This window comes from Onychomys torridus, chromosome 19 (genome assembly GCF_903995425.1).
Source record: "Onychomys torridus chromosome 19, mOncTor1.1, whole genome shotgun sequence".
Lineage (NCBI taxonomy): Eukaryota > Metazoa > Chordata > Mammalia > Rodentia > Cricetidae > Onychomys > Onychomys torridus.
The window spans coordinates 16,905,355-16,927,121 of record NC_050461.1 but is presented as its reverse complement, the minus strand read 5'-3'; the positions used below and the strand labels follow the sequence as shown (position 1 = coordinate 16,927,121).

At 41.7% G+C, this 21,767-nt stretch overlaps 1 protein-coding gene across 3 annotated transcripts in view; it reads left to right on the top strand.

The window, feature by feature from the left end:
- The window catches only part of Ros1 (ROS proto-oncogene 1, receptor tyrosine kinase), a 119,212-nt gene that overhangs the window by 71,169 nt on the left and 26,276 nt on the right, over positions 1-21,767 (top strand). For all 3 annotated transcript variants that reach the window (XM_036169097.1, XM_036169099.1, XM_036169098.1), the window contains 8 exons: positions 1,433-1,632; positions 2,953-3,097; positions 3,829-4,061; positions 4,155-4,331; positions 9,388-9,556; positions 10,911-11,028; positions 14,588-14,778; positions 18,441-18,524. In XM_036169097.1, the coding sequence (XP_036024990.1) occupies positions 1,433-1,632; positions 2,953-3,097; positions 3,829-4,061; positions 4,155-4,331; positions 9,388-9,556; positions 10,911-11,028; positions 14,588-14,778; positions 18,441-18,524 (1,317 nt within the window). The remainder of the gene's footprint in view (positions 1-1,432; positions 1,633-2,952; positions 3,098-3,828; positions 4,062-4,154; positions 4,332-9,387; positions 9,557-10,910; positions 11,029-14,587; positions 14,779-18,440; positions 18,525-21,767) is intronic.

Here is a 21,767-nt window from a genome sequence, read left to right as displayed (position 1 = left end):
ATTTACATAGTGCCTGTTAGGTGAACAGACCAGAATTTACAGCCAGATACATATGACAGAAACATGATTTTAGAGGGCTCAAAGATATGCTGGTTAGTTTATGTCAACTTGATACAGACTCACCTGGGAAGAGGGAACTTCAAATCCTGAGGAATCGCCTCTGCCAGACTGGCGTGTGGATTTGTCTATGGGAGTATTTTCTTGATCGATGATTGATATGCCATGGCCCAACCCACTATGGGTGATACCTCCCTTGGGGGAGTGGTCCTGGACTGTATGAGAAAGCAGGCTGAGCAAGCCATGAGGACCAAGCCACTAAGCAGCATTCTTCTGTGGCCTCTTCCCAAGTTCCTGGTTCCAGGTTCCTGTTTCCAGTTCCTGCTCTGGCTTCCCTCAGTGATAGACCACAAAGTAGGAACAGAAAAAAATCCCCTTTGCCTCCAGATTGGTTCTGATCAGTATTTTATCACAGCAACAGAGAGGCAAACTAACACAGAAATCGGCAGCAGAGAGTGAGATGTGTTGAACCTCACCATGTTTTTCTTTTTTTGAGGGGACTGTTGGGGCATTTTGGAAGTTTGGCTAGAAAAGGCTATTGAATACTCTTCTCTCACTGTAGTATTATGGCAGAGAGGTGCAGGTAATGGAGGCCCACCTTGGAAAGTTTCAAAGGGAAGCAAAGTCTCGATCATGTGATATACTTGAGTTAAGAATCTGGAACCGATACATTTGCTTTCCTAGGGTAATATACGCTAGTCAGTTGGGGCTGAATGTGCAGTTGGGATTAACAAGAGGCTACAACTATAGTGAGTTTAAGGGTGCAATAAATAGCATGTCATACACAGACCCTTGACCCTCTGTGCCTTAGTCTCCTGAGTGCTAACATTGCAAACATGTGCCATCATGCCAGCCAGCCTCAAACTTCGCTAGCATGTCTTCCAATAAGTTTTTACTAGATTGCTTCTGCTCCCAGTGACATGGTGGCTGCATCTTATGCAGGGAGAAGAAGAGGGACAGGGATGTCTTACAGCAAATTTACCCTTCATTATCAGTGAGACACATGCCACTTTGGAAGTTCACAGAGCAGATACCTACCAAGATTGTGCTTCATAATTGTCCCATCTGCAACTGAACTTCAGAAAATGAGTTTTTCCTCTGGGTGTGCTATCCTAAACAGCATCAGACACGTGAATGTGGAGAAAAGGAGGAGGACACCTGGGAAGATCCAGGATAGTTTGCCACAGACAGGGACAGGAGACAAGCCATTCCTGCTTTCTCAAAGTGGATATGATATCAAAAGCATTTCATATTTATCATTTCAAGTAAAAGTTCTGTATACTTACCAATTTGTTTCTAACACTTTTTATTAACATTGTTAGATAAGAACTATTATTTTTTCTGTACATATTTGTCTATTTTCTTATTATTTTAGATAAAGCATATCTGTCTCTAGCTTCAGAAATGGTAGAGGCAACTATATTGAATTCCACCAACACCAGCCTCACACTCAGATTACCTCCAGCCAAGACAAACCTTACATGGCATGGCATGACCAGGCCCACACCAACATACCTGGTCTACTACACAGAAGCTAATGGGACAAACAGCTACAGCAAGAAACATAGAATGCTGGTAAGTTTGGAGCTGGCTGCCTTTGTTTTTATAAAATGCACTTTCTTGATGTAAACCTTTCAACCGTGTGTTCTGACAGAGATGCCTATTTTAAAACTTCTTCCATCCAATGACTGATCAAAGCATGTTGGTATCTACCCTTCTGGCCTGGAAGTAAGTTAAACATAGGGAAATTTACTAATGCTAGCTATGGGTTGTATATCACACACACACGCACATCAGGCAGAGAGAACATGACTATTACATGTCCTTTCATAACACTTATCTAATATAGAGTGTGTATAATATTTTTGTCTATTTGTTCTGTGGGTTGCGACATCTACCCTAGGGACACCATCTGCTGGTTATATGTCTTTGTTTCCTTAGTTATCATGGAATAGTAGGCATGCACTAGATCTCTCTCATTATCCCTGTTTCTCTTTGTCTCTCTGAGACACCATCTTACTGTATAGTCCTAGCTGGTGAGGAAACTAGCCCCATAACTCCAAGCCCAAGGCTGGCCTTGAATTTGTCACAGAATTCCTTGCCTCTGGAGTCATGGCATTACAGGCATATATCACTGTGCCTGGATCTACCTATTTCTTGGATGGATGAATTGTCACTATTCACTTCAGTACTGGTGTTGGTATTTGGTTATCCAAGTAATGGAATAATCTGTGCCCAATAGTTTGCTTTGTTCTTCCTTTATTGCACCAATTCAAGGAGGGGAAACTGGTCATCAGCTTAGGCATTAGATACTGTGAGTTGCCATAAAGCATACATTATTCTTTGGGTCATGTGGCTGTGACGCTGGACATTTCTATTAGTAGACGTACTCTAGTTTCCTGGTAGTAAGTTGATTAAGATGGGTGTAAGTCAGTGAATCCCAGCCTTGACTTTACCCAAGACAACTCGGTCGGAATTGCTCAGGGTGTCACTAAGGGGTTGTGCAGCAACCTTCTCGGAGGATTCTAAAGCACAGCCAAGTGTTGAGAGACAGTGCTCCAGGGATGTCGTTTGCCCACCAGACTTCATTTCTGAGGGCTTTAACAGTCCTTTTGATCTTTTGCTGTGTTCACATACGTTTGCAAACTCACGTTCCCACATTCTGATGCCATGAGAAGGAAACACTGTCCCCTTTATCTCATGCCCATGTGAAGTGAGTCGTTTCACGCTGGCCGAGTTACGCCTGCCAATCATTTGTCACTTATTCTTGGAGACAGTAAACCAGTTAAGTCTGTTATATTAAGACAGTAGTGTCACGAATGAGCCAGGACAATGTTTTTAGTCATTTGTGTGAGATGCAAGAATTAGATACTTATTTAAAAAAATCAATTGCAGGAATCACAGGAGAATGTCGCCTGTATTGAAGGCTTGCAGCCATTTTCAACGTATGTGATTCAGGTAGCAGTGAAGAATTATTATTCAGATCCTTTCGAACATTTACCTCTGGGAAAAGAGATTCAGGGAAAAACTAAAAGCGGAGGTGAGTTATTGGCTGGTGTGGGTTTCTAGTACGGATTTTTACAATGTGTGTGATGTGCATGTCTTTGTTTGTTTTTTTTTTTTTTAACCTGAATACTAAGTAATAATCATCATGGGAGTGTTTAAAGTTTAATAAGAACAGTTAACTCGGGGAAAAACACTTTAGCGACTTGACCCTGGCTCTTGACAGGGCTGAGTAATATCCAAGGAAAGCGCAAAGCTATTGGGAGATGAAACATCACACAGCAGTGTGATCAAGAAACACATTCTTCCGTCTCGCCACACAGTGTCACTCTCTTGCCATCATTGGTCTCTGCACACGTGGCGAGACAGGAATACCAAGATATAATGTGAAATGTGCTCAGCATCCCGAGGCGTAGGGTAATACGACTTCACAGACTTAAAAATAGTAGGTTGAAAATCTGAAGGGCGGAGATCATTTCTTCCAGCTGTTTTTGATGATTGTCACAAGGCGCTCCCGAATTTTGTCATTCCTCACTGGCTGTAGACTTGAGCTGGGGTCAGAGAATGATTTGGTCATGAGGCAAAAATAGACGGCATCTTTTCAGGCAGCCTGCTGGCTTCCCATTATGTAAGAGGCCAACTTTCCTCTGGACCTCTGTAGCTCATTCAGCTCCCATGACGGCACCGTTCCTCAACTGACTCTCTCGCTTTTTTCCACCACCTGGTGCGGCTGCCCTGTCCCTGAGCCTTTGCTGCTATTTATTTCAGTGCCTGGGGCCGTTTGTCACATCAATGCCACTGTGCTGTCAGATACCAGTCTCCACGTGTTCTGGACGGAATCGCACAGGCCCAACGGCCCCAGAGAGTCAGTTCGCTATCAGCTGGTTATTTCACACCTGGCTCCGATGCCTGAGACTCCTCTCAGACAGGGAGAATTTCCAAGTGCCAGGCTGGCCCTCCTCGTCACGAAACTGTCTGGTGGACAACTGTATGTGTTGAAGGTATTGAGGGTCCTGGGCACTTCTAAATTGCCATATTTGAGCACATGTTCTGAGAAGACTAAGCTCTTTTTTTTTTTTTTTTTAAACGGAAAGGTCCTGGCCTGCCACTCGGAGGAAATGTGGTGTACTGAGAGTCATCTTGTCACTGTTAACATGTTTGACACACCGGAGAAACCTTCTGCCTTGGTTCCAGGGAACACTAGTCTGCAATTAGACTGGAAAGCTCCGTCTAATGTTAACCTCAGCAGATTTTGGTTTGAACTCCAGAAGGTAGACTTTTGATGCAAATCCTTATTGTATGATGTGCAATAAGCTGGGAAGATGGTTTATTTTTTCATGACTAGAATGTTCTGTTGTATAAATCAACAACACTTTCTGACATTCATTGCCTCAGATTGGCATGAGAAGCATTATGTTATCCAGGTAAAGTTCTATCCAAAACAGTGTCCAAAGTTCAGTTGCTCTTAAGGGATGGCAAAGCGGCTCAAAGGGAAAGGTGGTTATTGGCAAGCCTGAGGACTTGGGTTTGATCCATGGGACCCACAGAGTAGAAGAGAGAACCTGTTCCCACAAAGTGCCCCCTAATCTCCTCATCCATGTCTGGGCACGTTTGTATCTTCCCCCTCTCCTCCCACACTAAATAAGTATAATTAAAAAAATGTCTTTAAGAAGACTCATATATTCCAGGACAGTCAAGGCTACACAGAGAAACCTGTCTCAAAAAAACCCAAAAACCAAAAACCAAAAACCAAAAACCAAACAGAAAAACCAAACCAAACCAACCAACAAAAAACCAAAAACCAAACAAACAAAAGACTCATCTAGGGGCTGGAGAGATAGCTCATCAGTTAGGAGCACTGGCTGCTATTTCAGAGGAACTAGGTTCAATTCCCAGCATCCACATGGCTAATCACAACTGTCTCAGGGGATCCGACTCCCTCTTCTGACCTCCGAAGAGCATTAGGCACACACATGGTACATAGATACAGATACAGGCAAAGCATTCATACACATAAAAGTACAAGAACCCATGCAAAACTATGTAAGTTTTCTTACTAATTTTATATTAAATACCAATTAAAATAGTTTTAATGAAGTAAACTTGATTTATATGTTTTCAGGGTTAAAAATCCATAATGGTTTTGGTATTTTCTATGAAAAACATAACAAATCAAGGAGCTAAAAAGCCGAAGTGTTGTTTGGAAGTGTGCCTTCAACCTTTAAGCAGAATGCAGTGACAGAAGGGAAATAGCATATAAAGCTGCTTCATTCCCAAACTAGTCTGTCGTTAATTCGTCAAGTTTAAATGTTTTGCTTATTCAAAATTCTCCATGCTTTGCTAAATCAATACCCAAATTGACTTGTAAGATGTCAGTTAATTGGACACTGTTAAGGAGAGTCATGCTGCCTTTCACAATGTTGCACCAAGTATATATTATTAAGATTTTTGTGAATGCTATTTGTCATTTTTACTGTTATCTAGTGTGTGCATGCCTGCATATATATGTACACACACACACACACACACACACACACACACACACACATCACACACACATATAGGCTTACACTGACACATTTGTAAAGACCGGTTTAAAATACCTTGTTTTGGAGTTACTTAAAGCAAATTAGTACTGTCACGTTTTTCACTATTTCTTTAAAAGTGAAATTGCTCTCTCATAGTTTATTTACATTTATTTTTAAAAATAAATTTAGCATTTATTCTTTGAGGATTTCATCCATGAATGTCACGTATTTTAATCGCATTCTCCCACTGTTCTTCTCTCTTAGCCACACCCCATCCCCTTCCTAACATCTACCCGCTCCTTTTACATTTATGTTAGTAACCCACCAAGTTTAATCAGAGCTGCTTGCATGTGCAGGGTGTGGAGTTATTTACTGGATTGCAGTCAACTTACCTGTGCCTCTGCACTTGGAGAAAAAGGCTGTCTTTCCTCCAGCAGCCATTGATTAGCACTAGCTCCTCAGCGAGGGGAGGGACCTCTGTGCTGAGATATTGACAGTATGATCTTGTTCATATCCATCCCCTCTACTGCCCTTCTGCTCTGACCTTCTTTTGTCCCCTTTCTCTCCCCAACAGGAACCCCTTCTACTTACATGTTGCATGCATTCCACTGTTTTCTTAGAGTCCACCGTTTTCTTGAAGTCCCTCTCTCCAAATCTTTGGAGGTTTTGAAATTTTACCATCTAAGATATGTTTGTGTGATTTTGGTACTTTTTGTAATAAGACTAGAAAATGGAGCATTGAGTATTGAGTTGGTCAAATGGAAGATCATAGTTCGAAGCTTTTCTTTTTTGAATCTGTTTTAATGTTTTGTTACCTACTTAAAATGGCAACCTTATAACAATAAGGCTAAACTGGAGACATTGGAGGATAGTTTGCTTTAGACTTACTTAAGTAAGCTTAATGGAGTTCAGTGTAAAGTCAAGGGGAGTGTGGCTTCCCAGACTGGGAAGATGCAACGGGTAATAATGTGCTGGCACCTCACTCTGCTGATGAGGAGACAGAAGCTGAGATAGACACTATGAGTTGTATGCCACCAGTTGGGCACAGAAGAGCCCCAGAACTGACACATCCCCAGAACAGTCCCACTTGGGTGTTGTCCATAGTAGGAGCATGAGTCATTACGTCAGCTGTCCCGATCCTTAAAGTCTGGGGAGGGCAGCAGACAGGCCCTCCTGGTCCAGTCCTCGTGACTTCCAGGAGGTACTTTCATTGTACATTCCCGCTGTCCCCCCACTTTTTCAACACGGGTTCCTCATAGGCCACTTAGAAAGCCATGCAGCTACGGGGTATGTGGTAATACATGCTTTGAATCCCAGCATGTAGAAGGAGGAGGTAGGAGGATCATGAGTTTGAGACTGTCCTGGGCTGTCCACAGCAAGAGACCACTTTTAAAAAAGTATACTATGAAGCTGAACGTGGTCCTTTCTGCTTGTGACCGTCTGCAGTACAGATGCTTGAGCAGAACAGAGGGATCTGGTTCTGGACAGTAGACAGATGACCTCCAGCTGGAAGCTCCATCTCTTTTGAGCAACTTCAACTTGTAATGACAAGATTGCTGGCAGTGACCCTATAAATCCACATTGAGACACCTGGAGGGTGAACAGTGAGGGGACATAGGTATTCCTTCTAATTAATTGTTTTCATAATAAATGAAAGAACAACATGGTACAATTTGTTGTTCTGACCCAATTTCCTTGCCTGGAAAATAAAGACGCCAGAACATAAGCTAAGAATTTATTTATTTGCTTTTTTGTTTTGAGACAAGGTCTTTCTTATATAGCCCAGGCTGGTCTTGAATTCTTTATAGAGCTGAAGATAACCCATGACCTTGAACTTCTGGTTCTTCTCTCTTACCTTCTACATGCTAGGACTAAGATGTGCACCACCATATCTAGATTATGATGCTGATAATCAAACACAGGGCTTTGAGTATAATAGGTAGGCACTTTACCAACTTAGCTACATCCCCAGCCTGCAAGCTAATTTTTTAAATTTATATCTCAAATTACATAGATTTTTAAAATACCTCAAAAGTATATATAAACAGAACACATTCAACTTAAAATCAGGAGGAAATAATTTTACTTTGGCTTATTCTCATAGAAGCCCATTAAACTGTATTTTCCCTTCATTTTTGTTCTATCCTGGAACTATGTATTCCTGAAGTTCTGATCTGTAAAATACTGTAGACTAGACACTCTCCAAAACTGTGCAAATAACTAGACAATCTCTCTGGGGTAGCCTGCACCCCTGCACTTGTTAACTTCTGACAAGTGGAAGGTTCCGACTCTGTGATTTTTCTGGGATAGCCCACTATAGCTGCCAAGTTGGTGGTCTGCCCGGAACATTCACTACTGCAGGGAGGCCGATATGCTGCCAGTTTTCCAGCAAGGACTCTTGGTAAACATCTCCCCTGCACTTTAGGAGCTCTGCTGATTTCTAGATGCTGTAGAATGCAGAGTCCACTCTTCTAGTCACTAAAAGTAAATTACATACCATATCACTAAGAAGGCAGGGACCTGACTGGCTAAAGTTTGTAGCTGGGAATAATCTCTCTTTCTCTCCCCTCCTTCGCTCCTTCTCTCTCTCTTCCCTCTCTCCCTCTTACACACACACACACACACACACACACACACACACACACTCAGTTTGAGTACATCATGCACATTGAATCACCTGTTTTGTTAAGCCATTTCATTACATTTCATTATGTCTCAGTGGGGTCGGCATATTCATGAGTTTAGTGCAGCCATTGCCTTGAATAACAGTTCTCCTCCTTACTGTTTCATTCCCTCTGTCCTTCCCATCCCCCCTCATTGTCCTTTGCAACATGAGGTCTGCTCCCTGAAATTCCAATAGAAGACATTCCTAACCTAATAGAAACTAATGTGAAGTGCCTCTCTGATGACATCACGCGACCTCACGAGGGCTGAATGAAAAGGGAGATGCAGAGGAAAGTTTATTTATGGAAACTGACCTTCTTAGGAAACTCTACCAAGGAAAAGACATGAACTCTTGACAAAACGCCACATCCTTTGTCTTTTCTATTTGTATAAAACAAAACAAAACAAAACAAAACAAACAAAAAACACTTGCCATGCACAAGTAATAATTTTTAAGGCCCTAAATAGAAATATTTTTAAAAAATAATTCCACAGAGTAAAAAGCTTCACATAGCTGAACTTAAAGACTCTCTGATGTCTAAAGTGGGATGGAAGCGGGATTTCCTGTATCTAACTAACATCCAATGTTGCTGCAGAGGATCTGTGCAATGGTGGGTGGGAGTTTCCCTCCTTGGAGGACTTAGGGTTCCCAGGAATGAGTGCAAAGCATGGCTGGTACATATCTGCAGATGGCAGTAGAAGAAAATTCCAAATGTTTTTGGTTTGTTTGTGGATTTCAACTAAGAATCAAAACACACAAGGTTATGGTTTTAAAGTCCCTGGAAGTGAGACTCTCCTCACTTTCGTCCATCCTTGTTCCTCCTTGTGACTTCCATTCTTAGCCATCTGCCTTAGGTTTCCTGTCTGCATTCTGGGAGAGCAGCATGTCTCAGCTCTGAATCGTCCCTGTTGTACGGAGTCAGGGAGGCTCCACCTTGTTAAAAGGGGCCCTTCATCTAATTATAACCGGACATTAACAACAGTGGTGCTGTGTTTTGAGAGGAGTGTTTGGAACTAAACAGACATAAAGAGTTTCTTACGTTTAACATAAATAAAGTTTGAAAAGTTTTAATCAAGTTCTATGTCCACAATTTTCTGAAAAGAATAAAAATCTTGGTTATACTTCTTTTTCTAGTGGAAATACAATGAGTTTTACCACGCTGAAGCTTCATGCAGCCAAGGTCCAGTTTATGTCTGTAACATCGCAGACCTACAGCCTTATACTCCCTACAACGTCCGAGTGGTGGTGGTCTATATGACGGGAGAAAATAGCTCCTCAAGTCCAGAGAGCTTCAAGACAAAAGGTGGGTTTAGCATCCTGCTCAGGCAATGCAGACATCTCTGCTCTTTTCTCATCTCCTAATTCCACCAGTCCAATTCTAGAAGCACAAATGCTTTCTTTAAAAAAGGTTATATCTACTTTTAGTTTATGTATGTTAGTGTTTTGTCAGAGTGTACATATGTACCCTGCCTGTGTACCTGGTGCAGTTACCAAGTACCAAAGTTAGCAGAAGATGATGTTGGCTCTCCTGGATCTGTAACTGGAGTTACAGGTGACCATGAGTTACCACGTGGGTGCTGGGAACAGAACCTGGGTCCTCTGCATGAGTAGCAAATGTTCTTAACCTCTGGGTCATCTCAAATGTCTTCCTGAAAGAGTCATTATGGCTGTGTCTGTTGCATAGGTGAATGCACTGGAGAGTCAGGAGTTGATACAGAGAAAAGCGAGAACCTATTGGTTTGGGTTTGCAGAATCCTGAGATGGGCAAAAGGATTTCTTCTTGCAGTTTTCTGATATCCTGTCTAGCTATATTGTGTTTTGCAAGAAGAACTATATAAGATGGGGTAGCTGAATGCTCAAGAAACATTTAGAAAATAACTTTATAAACAGTCCAAATGCTACAATGGAAACCCAAGCAGAATCAAAGCCTACATGTCTCTTCAGCTACATGTTTGGCACCACAACTCCAGGTTGATTCCTGGAAGGATGAAAGGCAGAATGCTCCAAAACCATGATGGCTTTACATGTGTACTTATCAGTTATTCTGTAACAAGATGAAATATGTGATTCATCTTTCCACTACCTACCCAACCCATCACTAATGAAAGCGTCAAATACTCACTTAAAAAGATATGTGCCTCAGGGCTATGTAAGTCCCCAAACCTGAGTTCAACATACACCAAAAATCTGGATGTGGCAGAGCATTTGTGATCCCAGTGCTATGCAGGTGGAGACTGGTGGTTCTCTGGGACTCCTTGGTCAGCCAGCCTAGCCAATGAATGAGCACCAGACCAAGGAAAGACCCTCTTTAATCTGGGTGATGCCTGAAAACCAAAACTTAAGGTTGATCTCTGGCATCCATATACAGAAGCACATGTACACACACACACACACACACACACACACACACACACACACACACACGAGAGAGAGAGAGAGAGAGAGAGAGAGAGAGAGAGAGAGAGAGAGAGAGAGAGAGAGAGAGAGACAGAGACAGAGAGAGACAGAGAGAGACAGAGAGACAGAGAGAAAACTTTGTATAAGAACATTTCTTTAAGACATTTCTCTTTCTTCAGCATATCCCAGAGAAAGATAGCCAATGCCAAACATTTCATACTTCTAATATGTCAGTCAATTTTCTCTTTATCCCCATGAAGCTGGAGTCCCAAGCGAACCAGGCATTCCTAAATTACTAGAAGGGAGTAAAAATTCAATCCAGTGGGAAAAAGCTGAAGATAATGGAAGCAGACTGATGTACTATATCCTTGAGATCAGGTACGTATTGAGTGATGCTTAATGTAGCACAAAGAGATAAATAAGCAGGTGATTACAAGGTGGTCAAAAGTGATAACTTTGTGTTAAGTACATTTATATAGAAAAACGAATCTTTAGGGACTTTTATGTTTCACTATGTTCTTTGCTCATTTCCCATCATCAGCTTTGACCTTCTAAAGATAAAACACACCATATCATTCTCAGAAATCTGCACTGCTCATTCCAACTTCACAGAAACCACTCTATCTCAGAGTTCATGCCGCTGATATTTACTTAATATCTACTCTGCTTAAGAAGCTGAGCCAATGTCTGGTGTCAGAAGATAAATGCATGTAAATTAGTAAAGTTAAATGTTCTCAGATGAGAACTGGCAAAAAGCTATTTATTTATTTTTTTCAGAATCTAAATCTAGGGAGAGGGCTGAAATGATGAGAAGTCAATAGGTATGTGGGCTTCTCTATCTCTCTGAGGTTAACAGTTTGAGTGTGTTTCCAGAGACCGAGAACATGCTGTTGACTAAAACCAGCAGCTGAGAAGCACGGGTACCCTCAGACCCAGCCAGTTTGAGGACCTCAGTGAGGGAACTGGCCCAAAAGGAGTGACTTTATGCCAGGTGGAGGGAAGAATTCCAAAGACACGCCCGCCCCTCACAGGACGATGAAGCCGTCTTTTAAGAGGTTCCAAGGACAAAAGTCATTTCCATAATTATAGTCCTGGCAACTAGAGCTTTACATCTATTTTTGCCTCGTCTCACTCTGGCATCCCCAGAACCTCGGAAAATTTCCTGCTCACATTAGAAAATTCTCTTGGCTAGCCTTTCCTGTTGAAACCTTCAGGAAATATTTTGTCACTGTTTTTCATGCACAGTAAAGTATGTTCTCTGTAGAACCTTCCTGGTGGCCTTTGATTATAATGGTGTATGACATCCAGGTTGCAGAATTATTCTTACTAGGACCCCTTAGTGTTCTCCTCTGAGTAAGACCTTAAGTGTGTAATTTCCCCTAAATCCCTTTGCCCTGGATCTCTAATATTGGTACTGAAATATCAACACTATAGAACAGGAAGAAGTATAATCACTAAGTCAACTCTTGGGGAAGGTAGACTAGTTAGTCTAATTAGTTAGTCTAATTCTAGTTAAATACTATTCTTTATTTTAAGCACCCCCCTCCAGTACTGGAGACTGAACCCAGAGCACGCTAATCAAGAACTCTACCACTGAATTACATGACAAGCCTCTCTAACTTCTTGAGATCAGGCCCCACTAAGTTGTCCAGACTGGCCTTGACCTTGCTCTCTAGTCTGGTTATGGTGTGAACTTGTGATCTTTTTGCCTTAGCTTCTAGAGTAGTAGGAAAAGTACACCAACTTGGCAATTTAAAGCCACAGAAATTTCCTCTTACAGTTCAGTGGGCTAGAAATCTGATCTCAGGCTGGGTGGTGGCGGCTCACACCTTTAATCCCAGCACTGGGGAGGCAGAGGCAGGCAGATCTCTGAGTTTGAGGTCAACCTGCTCTATAGAGTGAGTTCCAGGACAGCCAGGGCTACACAGAGAAACCCTGTCTCGAAAACAAAACAAAACAAGACATGCTTAAAAAAAAATCTGACATAAGGGTTTAAGGAGGACCACATTCCCTTCTAACTTTTAGGGAAGACTTCTTTTCCATCTTGTCTTAGCTTTGAGTACTAGGCCTGATACCCTCGGTGTTGTTTGACTTCTATATGTATCTCAGCTCCAGCATCACATGATCTCTTTTATGTATCTGGGGCCCCCTTTCTCTTTCTGAAAGGGCACCAGGCATTGGACTATGACATGCCTTCATTTAGTACGTTTTCATCCTAATGTGACATGAGCCATGACCTTATTTCTAGTCAAGGTCACATGCATAGGTTGAGTGGGTATAGATTTCCAGTGTAGGGGAACGATACTCATTCCAGTTACCAACCATGCTTAGATCCTCACTAGTTTGCTTCTCCTGAAGCTTAAGTTTTCTTCCCTGTGAAATTGGGTTGTTGTGACGACACCATGAAAGGAAAGACGTGATGAACTCCACTCTGTTGCATTGTAATGTCTGATGTTTCCTTTGCCTGTGTCCTTCAGTGGCTGTGGAGAACCACTCCCCTCATTCCTAGGGGCCTCAATGGTTTAAAATCAAAGTTACAATGAAATTGCCAACACTTATCCTGAGGCTTCTCAAAATATAAAAAGAGAATATCATAATGATTTGATCAGGGTGGCCCCTGGAGATACCTTGTTCATGGGAACAGTTGTGACTAATACTGCTGCCCCATGGCATTCCCTGGCCTCCTGGGGCTCAGCTCTCGTTCCCTAGTTGTTTCTCAAGGACAGTTCTCCAGTTAGTGGGAGCATAGTCAGCTTCTACGCTGTACCCCTAGAACGGCTGTGACCTGAGAAGTTACAGACCCACAGTGTTCCTCCTTGCCAGAGAAGACACAATTGGAAGACCTTGAACTTGCCTTTGGTCAAAGATGCTCTTAAAAGCCATTCCAGCTTCATCTTTTGAACTCAGTTATTGTACTGCTTCCATGTTTCATACAGAAGTCAGTGTGGGCTGGCTTTGAGGGGAGCGTAGGCCAATGTAAAAGGAAGTGATGAATCTTAAAATCTCATATATACTGATAACTTTGATGGCCAAACTATCTGTCTATAATCAACTTATTGAAGTATTACAATATCATCCTTTCTATTTTAAATCTATATTTTATCTATATATGACATAAATCAATTATAAGTGACACAGGAGACTGAAAAATTAAAAAAAATATAAGCCAAGAATGGTACTGATATCTGCAATCCAAGAACTTAGGAGGCCAAAGGAGTGGCGGATCATATGTTCAAGACCATCCTGGATGCATTAATAGCTCTGTTTTAAAACCCAGCCAACCAAACAAACAAATAAAAAGACTAGGGAGATGGCTCAGGGGGTAAGAGTACGTACTGTGCAATCATGAGGACCTGAGTTTGAACCCCCAGAACCCATATAAAAAGCCAGGCGTGGCTGTGTGCATGTCCATAGCAGCAGTACTGTGATGGGTGGAGATGGGAAGATCTCTGGGGCTTGCTGGCCACTAGTGTGCCTTCAGGTTACGTGAGAGACCCTGTTGCAAGGGAGTGCTAAATCAGGATGCCCAATGTTTTCCTATCACCTCTGCAACACATGCAGGGCTGTGTACACACATGTACATATACACCACACATACATGCAGAAAAGAAAAGATTAAAAAAAAAGGAAAAAAGTACAAACTTTCTAGTTAGAGAAAATGTGAATTAATTATGTGTTTGAAGCTCAGTAACTTCCTGCATTTTAGACAGTAGGAACAGGGTCATCAGCTTTCTCTCTGCCATTGATTATTCCTTACTCTTTTGATGGATTGGCTTGGTTTGCTCATTAATCGCTAAGACTTTGATAAATATGCTTTGTTCTGTGGCAAATCATACAACAGAAATAAGGTCAAGTGTGTGGTAAGCATTGAGAGACTAGAAATAACATATTGTTGTATGTACTGTAGGTGACTATTATCTACTGTTTTCTTTTGCAGAAAGGGTACTTCCAATGATTCACAGAACCGGAGTTTAAGGTGGAAGATGGTGTTCAATGGGACCTGCAGTAGCATTTGCACATGGAAGTCCAAAAACCTGAAAGGAACATTTCAGTTCAGAGCAGTAGCTGTAAATAATATTGGGTTTGGAGAATATAGTGGAATCAGTGAGGATATTACATTAGTGGAAGGTATGCTAACATACCTGTCTACATATTAGTTTGTCACATAAACATTTAGTGCCGAAGATAGATATATTCTTTTTTTCTTTTTTTTTTTGAGACAGGGTTTCTCTGTGTAGCTTTGGAGCCTTTCCTGGAACTTGCTTTGTAGCCCAGGCTGGACTTGAACTCACAGAGATTCCCCTGGCTATGCCTTCCAAGTGCTGGGATGAAAGGTGTGCTCCACCACTACCTAGCAATATATTCTTTTATTTTGGTTTTTTGAGACAGGGTTTCTTTGTGTAGCTTTACGCCTTTCCTGGAACTTACTCTGTAGACCAGGCTGGCCTTGAACTCATAGAGCTCTGCCTGCCTCTGCCTCCCGAGTGCTGGGATTAAAGGCATGTGCCACCAATGCCCGGCTAATATATTCTTAATATTAGCCACACATATGATTGCTGAATAGCCTATCATACAAACAATTGAAGGGTTCAGCTTATTTGGTATATTCTTTTTTTTTTTTTTTTGGTTTTTCAAGACAGGGTCTCTCTGTGTAGCTTTGCTCCTTTCCTGGAACTCACTCTGTAGCCCAGGCTGGCCTCACAGAGATTGGCCTCTGCCTCCTGAGTTCTGGGATTAAAGGTGTGCACCATCACTGCCCAGCTATCTGGTGTATTCTTAATGCATCATTCTTATCTTGTTACTTTGCTTCTCAGTAGTAAGCAGCCACTCTGAGTGTCTATGACCCCAATTCCATGCTCTTTCATGGACTTCCGAGACTGCCCATAATATGGCCTTTAGTCTGTTCAGCCATAGTATCTACTTCCTAGTGCTCTCTCTTACATAAGAGGCTTAGGATACTGTGTCTTCCTTCTTATCTAGTTGTTCCACTGTGCATCCTACTTTACCTTATGCATTATCTTTCTAAACATCCAGTGCTCCAATTTGCTTCCTGTTGCCATGGCAAAACACTGACCAGAATTGACTCGAGGATGAAAGGGTTTACTTGACTTATAGGTTAGAGCACAGTGTCAAGGGAGGCCAAGGCAGGAACTCAAGATGGGAACCTAGAGGTGGGAACTAAAACCAAAATCACAGCTTGCTGCCTTGATTTTGGCTCATTTCCACATGGCTGTCTTGCTTATGCATCCTGGGCCAAGCTGCCTGGGGTTGATACCACCAGTGGGCGAGGCCACCCTAAATATTAACCAGAAATCAAAAGATGCCCCACAGACATATTCATAGGCATTTGATAGAGGCAATTATTCAACCATGAATGCCTCTTCCCACTCTTCAGTGGATTTTGAAGAGAAACATATCAATTTCTCTTTTTTAAAAAATGACATTTATTTCTTTGTGTATGTGCGTGTATGGGCATTTGCCTTCCACGGTAATGCATATGCAGTAGAGAATAACTTTTAAGAGTTGGTTCTCTCCTACCACATGCATGGGTCACAGGGATCAAATTCAAACTGCCAGGCTTGGTGGCAAACACCTTTACCCAATGAGCCGTCTTGCTGGCCCACCATCTTAATTTCTCACGGAGGAGTTCCCACATTTCTGTTTCCACACTGGCTTTCTTGATTCAAGGTATCTTTTCTTGTCTGTGCTCTCAGCTTGACCACACTGCCAACAATTCAGCTGAAGACAAGCTTGATCCTTCGCCCCTCACCGAACGATGTGAGATGGCTCCATTGACCGATTTCACTGCAGCATGTGAAGCCTCCTGGGACTTGCCCACAGTGGTTCATTGTCCTAGCATTTTCCCCTGTGATATAGCTTTTGTAATTATGTCTTGGATTTGTATTTCCTGCAACCTAAAGGCCCGGCCTGCACCATCTCCCATGTATCCCTTACCTGGGGTTGCCTTTTTTGCCATTGGTATTGTTTTAATGATTTTTTTTTCCTGAGTAGATTGCATCTTGGACTTTATTCCTGTACAATATCCACTAGAACCTTTAGGTCTTTGCTTTCTTATTGCATTTGTTCTAAGTGTTACTTTTCATACATGAACTGTAGTGATTATTTATAGTAGGTTTGAGTCTCAATTTGTATCAAGTATGTAGGAAGTAGCACCTTGATTTATGTTCTTCAACAAAAGCAGATTCTAATTATGTTGTTTGTTCTCATCTGACTTCTGGAAGTTTTTTCTTATTCTTTTCCTTTGTGTGTGTGTAAAATTAAATCCTGGACTTAGCACATGCAAAGTAAGTGCTCTGTCACTGAGTTACATCTTCAGCAATGGCAGGGAATTTAATCTCACTCATTTCTTTTATTTCTAGATTCTCATTAGCATATGTTAATTATAAATACTAATAGGCTTCATTGTGACATTTTTACACAAATATGTAATATGTTTTGATCATAGTCACCCTATTACCCTCTCTCATCCCCTTCCTGCCCACTAGCCTTTCATTTGAAGGCCTGACTTAAATGAACCCATTGCTGTGCATAATTGATATACCTTAGGCAAAAATGAATTATTTGCATTTTATACATACATTCACATAAACCATCAGTCATTCTAGGTCATCAAGATGGCGCTTGCTGCCAAGTCTGATGACCTGAGTTTGTTCCCTGGAATCCCCACAATAGAAGAAAACCATTTCCCATAAGCTGTTTCCTGTCCTCCAAATTTGTGCCCAGGCAGGCAAATACATGCACATACACAAACATGGAACACACACACACACACACACACACACACACACACACACACACAAATACATACGTAAAAAAATGCAATAAAAAGAGTCCAGGAGAGCTAGCTCAGCAGTTCAGAGCATTTATTCTTGTAGAGGACCTTGATTTGATTCCGAGCACCCACATGGACGCTCACAGCTATCTGTAACTCCAGATTCCCCAGGGATTTGGTGTCCTCTTCTGGCTTCCACAGAAACTTCATGACATGGTGCACAGATATACATGAGGACAAAACACTCATCCACATAAAATTAAACACAGAACTGCCATCATTCTTATTTATGTTGTAGTCAGTTAGTTAGTGCTTGCCTAGATATTTTCTGAGAAGAGCCAAGAAGGAAATGGTTTAGGTATTGCAAGTTATGTCTGCTCTCTGAAGCTACCCCTTCTTCTTCGTCCCCCTCTTCCTCCTCTTTTTCACTCCTTCCCTTTTCTTTTTTCTCAAATATTTTAAAAATGTAAAAATTATTCTTAGCTCATGGGAAGTTTTAAAATGCTGCATCCAGGTTTGTCCCACCGGCTGGGGTTTGCCACACTGTGATCTGTTTCCTCTGCAAACAGCATACCAAAGACATTCCACCACACTTTCATGTTGGTAGTCCTTAGATGAATGTCTGTGGAATTAAATGGGTATGGAGATATAATGGGAAATAATAAACCTCAGTTATCTTTTTAGTATGTGAAGATAAAGACCCCTTTGTCCTGAATTCCTTAAAAAGAAGCACACAGGTTTTCTTAGTCATCTTAAAATAGGTTGGGTGGGTTGTTTCAGTGAAATGATGGGAAAGTAACAAAAGGAATAGCAACTTTCTGCTGGGTCCAAACTCTCAACATGGTTGATTTCCAAACTGCCCTCCTCAACAACTGGCTTGTAGAAACCTCAAAGGAGCAGGCTCCTGCTAACCAGTGTGTTCATGCTTGGGAAGAAATGGGACAATTTAGCTTTTTTATGTATGCGAATTAATTTCTTTTTCCATTTATATCCTTAGATGGTTTTTGGATAACAGAAACAAGTTTTATACTTACTATCATAGTTGGGATATTTCTGGTTGCTGCACTCCCACTGACCTTTGGTGAGTATTATAGATTTTACAAGCAGGTAATAAATTGTTTATTAGATCATACTGACTGATTTATCTTTCAGTTTATCTCATTTCCTACATGAAACACAACCTGATGAAATAAGTTAATAAAGTTCATAGCATTGCCCTTGGCTGTATTTTCATAGCTACTAACGTCTATGATTTTTTTAAATCATGAGATACATTAGTTTTCTTTCATGTAAAGGTTTATTTTGACTCATAGTTTTGAAGATGTTGGTTCAGGATCAAGTGGCCCTGTTGCTCTTGGTGTTAGCAGTCCTTCATGGCAGGGGTATGATGTAGTAATGTTGTCAGTTCACAGCTAGGAACAGCAGAGAAAGAGAAAGGAGCTTGGGTCCTACCATCATCTTCAAGAATATGTCCCCAGTGACTTCCCATTAGGCCCTGACCTCTGCATTCCAAAAATTTCAAGCTAGAGAAGAGACTAAGGCTTTACACCTTTGAAGAATATATATTCTGGACACAAACCACAGCATGGGGCAGCAACCCCGTGGCAGATACATTTGATGGTGTGTGAGGACTCTCTATTTTAGCTTTCTGTAAAATAGCACTTGTTTCTAATAGGCTACTGCAAGTGTTCTGTGGCTTGTAGGCTAGAATATAAATAAAAGAGAAGTAACCAAAGACACAAAAACAGTGTGGGATTAATGGGAGGCCAATGACAGTCACTAGTTGGGATAGCTCTGGTCCCCGGGCAGACAGCTCAGTTTGGAATGAGTGGGGCCTCTCACAGGAGACCCATTTCTGGCCTGGGAAACTCAAAATCCCTGATCATTTACAAAGGATCGAAAAGCAGCAGAATTACACCAGGTAGCCACTTCCCATTATTTATTTTATATTAATACGGTAGTCCTTTTAAATGCCCCCTTTTTTTTAAAGTTGTACTTTTAATGTAATTGCCGACTCTTTTTTTTTTTTGAGCCAAGGATTGAACCCAGGGCCTTGTGCTTGCTAGGCAAGCTCTCTGCCACTGAGCTAAATCCCCAACCCGTAATACGTAGTCCTTAAAGTGCTACCCCTTTTTTAATGTTTATTTTAATTACAATTAGAAACACAGAAACCCCAAAATAGACGAGAAGAAGTTGGGCCTGGAGGATTACTACCATGATCACACATTCTGGCTTGTTACTGTTGTGTAATACACGTCAACATCACATTTGTCCAGTTTGCAGGTGACTTGGTTTGTGTTATAAGATGTATGAGCTTCACAGCTACCATGGATACTGAGAGTGCTGTGCCCCCAGGATCATAAGGGCATGATACCAGAAAAGAAATTCCATCGCATACATATTCAGGAAGCTGTGACTTGCGTTTATAACTAAGAAAAAGTTACAAGGGAAAGGCAAGGAAGAACTATGAATAGAATACAAGGGCTGAATCCCTCTGGAAAATAAAGCTACCACTTAATTGAGTTTTCCCAATCTTATTCTTTCTCCAGAGTGACTGGAGATAAAAGGTCTCAGACAACACTTTGAACTTGAACTGAGGTTTCACTTAAAAAACTGCCACCCGATAACACATGCAACTCCTCTAGCTAAGTGGGGAAGCTAAACGTTTCAGTGGAGCCTGCTAGGATTTTAACCTGTGGTTCCAGGGAGTCTGTGTATTGCACAGCTGATGTTTGTACCACTAAAGCCAGTCCCTCCAGAGTGACTCGTCTGACTGCGGTATATTTGGCAGTTGGCATATAGGCTTGACTGCTTGTCTGCTTCCTGCTGGGAGGCGTGTTCCACGAGGGCCCCTTCACCTCACCTCTGCTTGCCTACTTTCTCCACCACCACTGCTCGAACCCGTGACTCTGGCTGATGGAAATGAGAACATTTCAATGTTTTGTGCGCTTTCGAGACCTCCTGTGGATATCTGAACTTTGTCAGGACTGCAAGGTCTTTATTGTGTTTGGAATTTGTGGATTTGGGGGAGTCGCTAAGCTAATTCAGTTTTTGCCTCTGTTAGTAGTGCATGCGGTTCTATCAGAGGAATGTGTGAGTCCATGAGAAAAGACTGAAGTTATTAAAATAATGAAAAGTAGCAATTCCTTAGAAATTGCATTGTCATGAGGGCTCTGTAAAATCAAAACAAAGGCTTAAAAACAAATACTGGCAGCCTCTGGGTTGGTGAGAGGCTGTATTTGATATGAACCTCATGCCAGGGAAAGAGGGGAAGAAGTTGTAGACTGTAATCAGTGGCCTCATGAGACTGTCCTTTAATAATGGAGGTAAGACATATCTGTGTGAGAAGATGAAATAGGATGTTATAAGTGACATGAAATGTAGGTGAGAGCAGCATGGAAGAGCACCGGCAGCCACAGTTGGCCTTATAGGGTCACTGGGAGAGATGAGCAGGGTGTGCAGAAGAATGAGGTGATGTCTGTCGCTGCGGATGCAGGGATGCAAACAAGCGAGGCCTAGGGAAAAGTGCTCTGGTAAGGGTGCTGGCAATGCTCCTGCATGGCCCCTCGGATGGAATGTCACTTGAGCGAAACTAATGTCTTAGATAAGCAAGGAACTACAAAAGCACGTTACTTTTTGTTGATTGTTTTCGTTTTGAGACAGAGCAGACTATTTGTAGGACAGGCTGATCTAGAGTTACTGCTCCTGCTCCCTCAGCCTCCAAAGTACACAAAATGTAAGTGCGTACCACGATGCAAAGGCTCAAATCCCAGTAATCATTTGCAAAGCAGTTTTTGATGATTTTGACCCCTGCATCAATATACGACACAAATAGGTGATCTTCCTGACATAATTGTATTTTGATTTTTATCAGAGAATGTTTTCTTAACATTATAAAGACTGAGCATAACGTGAAAAGGGAGAATACAAATCACTCATGATTCTACAAGAAGACAGGACCAATGCTGTTGTTTATCACAGCAATTTTTCTACAGACATATATGAACAACAGATGTACATTATTTTATATGTATCTCTGTCTCTGTATCACAGTGAAAAGGTATCAGAGTGCACAGAACAAAGCTGAGCTTTCATTTCAAGGCATCCACACAGGTAGCATGTGGGACTCCTTCAACTCTGGGGAAGCTAAACATTTCAGAGGAGCTCTAGGATTTTAACCAGTGGTTCCAGAATCTAAGTATTGCAGAGCTCTCTCTCTCTCTCTCTCTCTCTCTCTCTCTCTCTCTCTCTCTCTCTCTCTCTCTCTCTCTCTCTCTCTCTCGTGTGCATGACTGTGTGAGTGCATGTGTGCATATGAGTGCAT